We start from the raw sequence: 10,050 nt of genomic DNA, 5'->3' as shown, positions 1-10,050 counted from the left end.
TATCAAAGGCAGAAATTGGTGCTGATGATTTTCAGCAATTCAACATGATTCTGATTTTGAGAATGATATTCACTCTGGGTGAAGTGGCAACAAGACATTAGCATTGGTTCAGAAGGTCCTCCTGTTTCAACCCAATGCCTTGTTCTCATCAGAAAGGGAAAGGAGCACTTACATCACAGTGATAACAACTGTTGATTAAAGGATAATATTTTACAGCTTTTACTAGAGCTCCATTGGCTTCGAAAATGTGCAAAAATTCTGTTCAAGCTTTTCAAATTGTTCAGGGTTAGTGCTTATAAAAATGGAAAATGCTGGAAACGCTTTGAGAAGTAATTAAGCTGAAATCTTAAGTATTTCTCTCTCCACACAATATAACTGGCCTCAAGAGTGATTTTGACTAATTTCTGATTCGAATTCAGATTTCCAGCATCTGCTGTATTCCACTTTTGTGTTAGGCTTAGAGTTTTTTGCTTTGGGAGTTCAACCAAATATCCAAAAGTTGATTGGATGAACAACATTCTGGAATAAAAGCCACTCCCTTTGTTCATCCAAACTGGTAAGTTCCAGTCCATAAGCCGATTAACAAAAGTTTGTTCAAAAATTCTGATGAAGTTGCACTATGGCATAAATGTCCTGTCAATAACGAGGTCACTAAAATTGCAAAGTAGCAGTTAGTCCATTGCTCCTGAACTCTTAAATACAACATATAAAGTCAGAAGTGTTCTTACAATCATTTCTCTTGATCGATATCTGTCTCTTTTGTTCTCAGTTTAATGTTTCTCTTGTATTTCCTGTGTTAGACTTGGTTCTGTAATGTGTTTAGAACTGATTTTTTATTGTCTGAGTCCTTTTTTTTTCATGATAAACTCTAAATGTTTATTCATTCACAGAACTCCAACTTTCAGGAACCCTGTTTTCTGCTTCATGGAATATCTCTGCTTTTCTCTGTGATTGTCCCTTCTTTCGAGGAATTTAATTGTACCCTCACTCTTCATTGGCTCGTTTGTTCATTTTGGTAATGGTGATAATGACAATAAGAAATCATTGAGCCATCTGATATTGAGATGCTGTTGAGTTGTAGAGGTTAAATCAAAGAAAGGATCACAATTTTTCACACACCCCCACTCTGTTACTCATGACCTCAGTGTGCCCAATCTTCAAGTAATCTTTCTTTCTCTCAATCATTAAATCCTTCTAAGTCAGAATTAATGTTTATTCTGATGCAAGTTGTCTCTCTCAGATATGTTTGTTAAAAGAACTGTAACTAATATCAATAATCATCCAGCCAAATTCTTCCCCCCGGAGGGCATCTTTTATATATATGATGATGATGATCACAATTCCAGATAAGCTTGGTCTTATCGCTTTCATCTGAGTATGAAGTATCCATTCAATCTGTTTCCAACACTCGCTGATGTTGAATTCATTTATTGCCCTGTACTTGGGGCTATTGGAATACCCAGTAAGTTACTAATACCTCTTCAGCATTGTGTAATTAGGCAAATATTTCTGCTTTGACTGCAATGCATAACATAGCAGCAAATTGTGCTCAAAACTGTGTCAGAATATAAAATGGTATCATGTTTTTAAGCAAAATTATTTGCTTCTCTCTTGAATACAAAATCTGTAATGAGCCAGTAATATGTTGATTTTTAAGAATGTATGTACGTCGTTGGTAAATTTATTGTTGACCATTGTGTTATATTTAAGAATATAAAACCATGATGTTTTATTTTAACAAGTTAATATTGTGCTTATCACAAAATATAATTATTGGAATGTTAATTGACTCACTCACTGCCTGTGGACAACCTTGTTTCAAATAATTGAAAATTATTTAAAATACTATGACTAAACTATTTACCAGTTAAGCTGACATTCATGATAGCAGTGCATCAGTGGCTGTGAGAGCACAGAGAAAGATGATGTATGAGTGTTTTAGTTTCAGGCTGGGCTAGATATAGAACTGCTTGTGATTAATATCACAATGTTCCCTCAAAATAAATTCAATTCAAATGGTCTTAAGTAGAAAATATGGGATCAGTTAATTGGAAACAAATTGTACAATGTTAGAATCATCCTGGATGGTGAGAAATGAACGGAAATATAAAATATATTTTAAAGATGGGAAATAAACTGAGAAGAGTGTTAATAAGGCACTTGATTTTCTTGGCTTGGTTGTAGCAGATTAGGGTTAATAAGTGATGAAGTTTACTAATTAACAACAATAAGTGAAAAGCACTGGTAAAGTCCTGCTGTCAGATGTGCTGGCTTACTTAAAGTTTATTAATCTCTAAGATCAGTTCAAATGGATCCAGGTCAGTCAGTGAAATAAGGTTGATGACTACTCAGTAAATGGCCAAGTATTCTCAATTTTCTTTAAGTATACATTTGGCACCAGAGGACTGATGGGTCCAGGAATTGGACCAATGCTGTTGGCATTACACCTGCATTGAAAACCAGGCCTACAGACAACGTTAACTAACTGACTTTCAACCTGAGAGGGAGGTAAAGTATATTCCGGCCTCATTGATTAGATTGTGATATTAATCCAAGAAATTACAAGCCATGCTGTTAGCTTATTATGCAATCAAAAATGGTGGTGAAATTGTCACGAATAATTGCAGATATTCAATGGATGCAACAGTTAGTTGTCCATCACTGTTGAATAATGCACATCACAACAAATTGAAAGACTGAAGCAAGTTGTTGCCACATCAAAAAGAGAGGACACAGCCATTAAACTGAGTATTGATCATATTCCCATAGATATTCCTTCAGAGGATGGTCTAATGTTTTGAAGAAAAACTGGAAAAAGCAAATTGTGTTTGACAGCTTTGAATGGAGTAAATGAGTAAATCACTGATGCAAGATGCTTATTACCATGTACATAATAGTTTAATACAAAACAACAATGCACATACTAGACACAGTTTCTGACCAAACCAAGGTGGACGAGAAAGCAGTGACAGATCCAGACTCGAGAACACGGGTAAGGTAGGTATCAAGTGAAGAGGATGTAGGTTCCCAGGTAGGTAAAGTTTTAGATAGATATAGGGGAAAGGTGTCAAGTAAGAAGAGTGCAAAGAAGATTTACAAGGCATTGTCAGTACCAGGAGGCCTGAGTTATAGGGCGAGGTTGGCCAGGATAGGACTTTATTCCTTGGAACATAGCAGGATGAGGGGGTGACCTTATTGAGGTGCATAAAATCATGAGGGGCATAGTTGGATGAATGCATATAGTCTTTTCTCCAGGGAAAGGGAATTGAGAACTAGAGGACATAGTGCGAGGGAAATTTTTTAAGAAGGACCTGAGGGGCAACTTCTTCTCGCAGAGTGTGTTGCATTTATGGAACGGGCTGCCAGACAAAGTGGTTGAAACTGACACAATAGCAACATTTAAAAATCATTTGGACAGGTCCATGTACAGGAAGGTTAAAGAAGGAATGGACCAAATGCTGACAATTGGAACCTTCAGAGTGGGCACCTTGGTCAGCATGGACCATATTGGGCTGAAGGGCCTGTTTTCATACTGTATTATTCTATGATTCTATGTGCACAGGGCAGGGTGCCAGGTAGGCGAATTGTCAGGAACATGGGGTGCAAGGTAGGTAGTGTGCCAGGTACATCAGGTGCCCAGAGTTAAAGTGAACAGGGTTGTGAACGATAGTTGGGTAGCATTTTTTTAAAGATGGTAAGGAAGGAGATTCCGATAACTGATGGGGTGGTGTGATGACGTCAGGTCTGGAGCAAGAGCCTGTTGGTTCTGGAGGTCAGAGATTGTTAAGTCTCAAGTATGGTGTGGCGTATATTGAGATCGGGAGATAATGCACTACACATCAGTGGGAAGTATGGGAGATATTGGAGAAGGCAGCAGGGGAGGGTAGGGGTGAGATCTTGGGGGATGCGGGAGCTGTGTCTTGAAGTATGCTGGATCCCAGAGTTAAGAGAGTAGATGTAGACTCAGGCTCTCAGGTTTCTGTAGGGTGTGTGCACATGTCAGTCTGTCACCATGGGCATGTGGCAGACACACACACGTATGGAGATGGGGCAGTTGTGAATGCATGTTGTAATTTGTGAATTCAGTCAATTAGTTTGCTCAGGATTTGGATTAGGTATTCAACAGCCTAATGTTTCTTGAGTCATTATTTCCTTAACTACAGGTGGACCCCCTAAAGTCTCCAAGATAAACTAAGGTTTTAAGAGATTCCAGGCTTATGGGAATTTCCAGTGGAATCATCAATCTCTAAGTCTTTGATCCTGGGGACTCAACAAGGTCTCAAACTGAATCTCTATCCACACTTCAGAAAGAATTATCTGACCAGTGAAAAATCCAGGAAAAAATGTGGTATTTCTCTCGGTAATGCAATTAAGTTGGTCAACTGAACATTCTTATTTTCATGTGTCTGATATCTGAACCACTAAACAATGTACATCTATTTCTAAAGATTTACTTTTCATGGTTTTTTTTGTAATTAAATATAAGCATTTTAATTTTTCTGACTAAGGACACATATGTGTGTGTGTCCAGGAAGCTTTTCTAACGCAGTATGTAGATTGTCCAACCAGAGGGGAGGCCATATTGGATTTGGTACTCGGTAATGAACGGGGACAAGTGGTGGGCTTGTTAGTGGGTGAACATTTTGGTGATGGTGACCACAATTCTGTGACTTTCACCTTGGTTATGGAGAGAGATAGGTGCGCACAACAAGGTAGATTTTATAATTGGGGGAAGGGAAATTACGATGCTGTAAGGCAGGATTTGAGGAGCATACGTTGGAAGCATAGGCTGTCAGGGAAGGATGTGGTGGAAATGTGGAACTTTTTCAAAGAGCAGATATGACGTGTCCATGATATGTATGTACCTATCAGGCAGGAAAGAAATGGTCGTGTGAGGGAGCCTTGGTTGACGAGAGAGGTTGAATGTCTGGTAAAGAGGAAGAAGGAGGTTTACATAAGGTTGAGGAAACAGGATTCAGACAGAGCAGTGGAGGGATACAGGATAGCCAGAAGGGACCTGAAGAAAGGGATTAGGAGAGCTAAGAGAGGGCATGAAAAATCGTTGGCGGATAGGATCAAGGATAACCCCAAGGCATTTTATGCGTATGTGAGAAACCTGAGAATGACGAGAACGAGGGTAGGTCCGATCAAGGACAGTAGTGGGAGACTGTGTATTGAGTCGGAAGAGATAGGAGAGGTCTTGAACAAGTACTTCTCTTCAGTATTTACGAACGAGAGGGACTGTATTGTAGAAGAGGAGAGTGTGAAATGGACTGGTAAGCTAGAAGAGATACCTGTTAGGAAGGAAGATGTGTTGGACATTTTGAACAACTTGAGGACAGACAAGTCCCCCGGGCCTGACGGGATATATCCTAGGATTATGTGGGAAGCAAGAGAGGAAATTGCAGTACCGTTGGCAATGATCTTCTCGTCTTCACTGGCAACGGGGGTGGTACCAGGGGACTGGAGAGTAGCGAATGTTGTGCCCCTGTTCAAAAAAGGGAATAGGGATAACCCCGGGAATTACAGGCCTGTTAGTCTTACTTCTGTGGTAGGCAAAGTAATGGAAAGGGTACTGAGGGATAGGATTTATGAGTATCTGGAAAGACACTGCTTGATTAGGGACAGCCAGCACGGATTTGTGAAGGGTAGGTCGTGCCTTACAAGTCTTATTGAATTCTTCGAGGAGGTGACCAAGCATGTGGATGAGGGAAGAGCAGTGGATGTAGTGTACATGGATTTTAGTAAGGCATTTGATAAGGTTCCCCATGGTAGGCTTATGCGGAAAGTCAGGAGGCATGGGATAGAGGGAAATTTGGCCAATTGGATAGAAAACTGGCTAACCGGTCGAAGGCAGAGAGTGGTGGTAGATGGTAAATATTCAGCCTGGAGCCCAGTTACAAGTGGAGTTCCGCAGGGATCAGTTCTGGGTCCTCTGCTGTTTGTAATTTTTATTAATGACTTAGATGAGGGAGTCGAAGGGTGGGTCAGTAAATTTGCAGATGATACGAAGATAGGTGGAGTTGTGGACAGTGAGGAGGGCTGTTGTCGGCTGCAGAGGGACTTAGATATGATGCAGAGCTGGGCTGAGGAGTGGCAGATGGAGTTCAACCCTGCCAAGTGTGAGGTTGTCCATTTTGGAAGAACAAATAAGAATGCGGAATACAGGGTTATTGGTAGGGTTCTTAGTCAGGTGGAGGAACAGAGGGATCTTGGGGTCTATGTACATAGATCTTTGAAGGTTGCCACTCAGGTGGATAGAGTTTGTAAGAAGGCCTATGGAGTATTATCGTTCATTAGCAGAGGGATTGAATTCAAGAGTCGTGAAGTGATGTTGCAGCTGTACAGGACTTTGGTTAGGCCACAGTTGGAGTACTGTGTGCAGTTCTGGTCGCCTCACTTTAGGAAAGACGTGGAAGCTTTGGAGAGGGTGCAGAGAAGATTTACCAGGATGTTGCCTGGAATGGAGAGGAAGTCGTACGAGGATAGGCTGAGAGTTCTCGGCCTTTTCTCGTTGGAACGGCGAAGGATGAGGGGTGACTTGATAGAGGTTTATAAGATGATCAGAGGAATAGATAGAGTAGACAGTCAGAAACTTTTTCCCCGGATACAACAGAGTGTTACAAGGGGACATAAATTTAAGGTGAAGGGTGGAAGGTATAGGGGAGATGTCAGGGGTGGGTTCTTTACCCAGAGAGTGGTGGGGGCATGGAATGCACTGCCCGTGGGAGTGGTAGAGTCGGAATCATTGGCGACCTTTAAGCGGCATTTGGATAGGTACATGGATGGGTACTTAATCTAGGTTAGAAGTTCAGCACAACATCGTGGGCCGAAGGGCCTGTTCTGTGCTGTATTGTTCTATGTTCTATGTTCTATGCAATAAAAAGGTATTTTCACATATCATGTGCTCAAAATTAACACTTCTGTTGTAAAACTATAGCATTGTACTTCTGGAGTAATTTTAACCTTTTATTTAACAGTTAACTTGTTGGCGATCACAATCCTGTCACACAGAACCTGTGGACTCTCCAAAAGTGTCAGTCATTACCTGGTGGCAATGGCTGCTGCAGATCTTCTGGTCGTCATCACCGACGTAATGTTGAGATGGTTTATTATTTACTTTCCAGTTTCTTTCCTGGATATTACTCCTGTCTGTAGTTTGGTAGAAGTCCTTATGTTTGTCACCACAGTCTGTTCCGTTTGGCTCACAGTTGCTTTCACCTTTGATCGATTTGTGGCTATTTGTTGTAAGAAGCTAAGAACAAAATACTGTATTGAGAGAACAGCACATGTGGTTATTGGAACAGTGAGTGTACTGGGCTGTTTGGAAAGTATTCCCTGGTTCTTCAAATACAGAGCTAAATACACCTTCAATAACATGGAGTGGTTTTGCATTACAAAACCAGAATATTACACTTCAATCTTCTGGACTGCATATGTACTTCTCCATCGCTTTCTAACTCCTTTAGTCCCATTCCTTTTGATAGTTCTCTTTAACATTCTGACAGTCAGACACATCTTCATGGCAAGTAAAGCCCGCAGGAGACTCCGGGTGGAAACAGAGAGAGAGGGTCCCCATGACCCAGAGATGGAAAGGCGCAGAAAGTCCATCATTTTACTCTTTGCAATCTCAGGCAGTTTCATCCTGTTATGGATGGGCAATGTTACATGTTTCATCCATCAGCGAATTGCATTTGTGTACAATTTATCTCCACCTTCAGCCTCTATGGGTACAGCTGCATACCTGCTCCAGCTCCTCAGTACCTGCACAAACACTTGCATCTACACAGTGACCCAGAGTCAGTTCCGAGAGCAGTTAAAGATAGTTGTGAAATACCCTTTCAGTTTGATTCTCAAAGCTATCAAACTATGAAGACTTCTTTGATTTTTGTTACTTTCAGAATTCATTTTGATCTTCTCGGAAAAGATTTATTAAAATTTATTGCAAGCATGGAAAAGGCAATGAATTATGGCAGCAATTGAGAGGAAGATCCAGAGATAGAAAGCACGAGTTAGAGGAGAAAGTGAGAATATTACCTGAAGAAAGTCAGGTCTGCAAAAACAAGTTCTGGACACAGGCTGCATTTGTTAGAGCAGCAGGACGGGAGCAATCCCTATTGGTTCTAACAGCGAGCAAAAAGGGGATCCATAGAGTCAGAGAGATCTGCAGCACAGTGTGTGTCTGTACAGTTCAAAAACAACCACCTATTTTCCAGCAATAGGCCATGGCCTTCTGTGACTTGCCATTAACTATTACCTAAATGTTCAGAAGGTTTCTGCTTCTATCATGCTTACAGATAGTCAGTCAATGTCAGTTGGAGGGTCAATTGAATGGAAAACCAGAGGCAGTCAGCATAATTCAGTACAGCTGCCCCACCCAGTGTGACCAGGAGCAGATCAGGTATGTTCTGAGAGAAAGCAAACATTGACATCTTAGGAAAGCAAATCAATAATTCATTGCTGGATATTTTGCTCGAGGATATTCAAATTGTTTTAGAAAATATGCATGAAAGTTATTCAAAATAAGGTTCACAAGCAATAATAATGACGATTGATCATAGTGTTTGATCTTGATAAATAATAAATTGTATGTTTATCTTATTCAAAAGAAATAAAGGTTATTGGCTTTGGAGATTTAAGGTGTAATGTTAGTAATTCTGATAACAGGCATTAATTCATAAATTATGTCATTGCAAACTTAATTAGTGTACAAAGCATGAGGCATATTGTGATTGTGGAATGTGGGATCCACTGGACAACAATGTGATCCAGGACACCCATCACTGCAATAGGGTTTAAAACTGGCATAATTCCAAATCAGGTTTTATGGCCTGGTGACCAAACTACAATTGCTGGGACACAGAGTTAGAAGGTTACTTGCGCACCTTTGCAATGAAGTGGGTACATTTCTTTTAAGATCGTGTCTTGTTCTTTGGCTTATCTGGGAAGTGATTGTGTGACTGCAAGCGAGGCAGTTGAACAGGAGTGGGACAGGAGAGTAAGATACTCACCCTCTGCAACTATGCAACAGCTTCCAGTTAGTTACAGATTGTAACACAGGATGCTGTGTGGATTAGATAATTGACCATTACACCATGATACAGGAAGTCATTCAAGTTGGGATAGCAAATGCTTATGTTATGATGACTGCAGACAATGGAATGATGTTGGGGACTGGCTGTTGATGCAATATCCTGCAGCAAAGGAGGCTGCCCAATAAAGGTCACTTGCCCGTCCTGCCTCAGGGATGAGGACATCTGCTCATAACTGAAGACACAGAGTGGGAGGATATGAATCCTGTCATTGTGATCGTGGAGATAACAAGGATATAGGCAGAATAAAGGAAAAACATTCAGCATTGTGAGAACAAGAAAGTGGGCACCAAATTAAAGCAATGTTTTAGTTAATAATTTCTGGAATATTACCTGAGCCACATGCATGTTGGAACAACGCTAGTAAATTAAAGAAATGAACGCAAATCCCAAATACTATGAAGTGTAAGTATGTTTTATTTCTTGGAGCACTGGCACGAATACTGATGAAAGAAGGGTCCATGCCACAAGGATGGTTTAAAACTGGACAAAGATGGGAACAGTGCTATCACAAGCCACATAATTAGGGACGTGAAGAGAGCTTTAAAGCAAACAGTGAGGCAAGGAAAGCAACTTGGAGGGATATTGCAAATCAAAGAACAGGGACAAGGCAACAGAGAATGGCATTAAATGGGAAATTGTAAATGGACCATGACAAGGAAGAGATCAAAGTACAAGTCTTAGCGTACATTAACAGATAAGGATAGACATTCCAAAGCATTGAAAGGAAATCTAAAGGTTATGTATCTGAAAGCACAATAGCGTTCAAAACAGATGAGCTAATATTACTGTTATGAAGATGTGGATGTACTGTACCTTTAAGAGAATTAAAAGCTAGCAAAAACTACATGACAGCACCAAATGATCTGAAAAAAGATGTAATGTAACATTGATTAGCTGGTTACCTGGAGATAAAAACAAAATCAAATTGGCCAATCAGTTTAAATTATACCCCAAA

The 10,050-nt window shown here is 40.4% G+C and overlaps 1 protein-coding gene across 1 annotated transcript; it reads left to right on the top strand.

Annotated features, from left to right (window-relative positions):
* Positions 1–1,377: 1,377 nt before the first annotated feature.
* On the top strand, positions 1,378–7,873 carry LOC148147439 (putative G protein-coupled receptor 139). Its single transcript, XM_087995631.1, has 2 exons — positions 1,378–1,462; positions 6,981–7,873. The coding sequence occupies exons 1-2, from the start codon at positions 1,378–1,380 to the stop codon at positions 7,871–7,873; spliced, it is 978 nt and encodes a 325-aa protein (XP_087851757.1).
* The last annotated feature ends 2,177 nt before the right edge of the window (positions 7,874–10,050 follow it).

This window comes from Chiloscyllium plagiosum, unplaced genomic scaffold (genome assembly GCF_037043375.1).
Source record: "Chiloscyllium plagiosum isolate Xiang-an unplaced genomic scaffold, Cpla_swu_hap1 HiC_scaffold_17, whole genome shotgun sequence".
NCBI lineage: Eukaryota > Metazoa > Chordata > Chondrichthyes > Orectolobiformes > Hemiscylliidae > Chiloscyllium > Chiloscyllium plagiosum.
The sequence above is the reverse complement of the archived record's forward strand: the minus strand, read 5'-3'. Positions and strand labels throughout refer to the sequence as shown.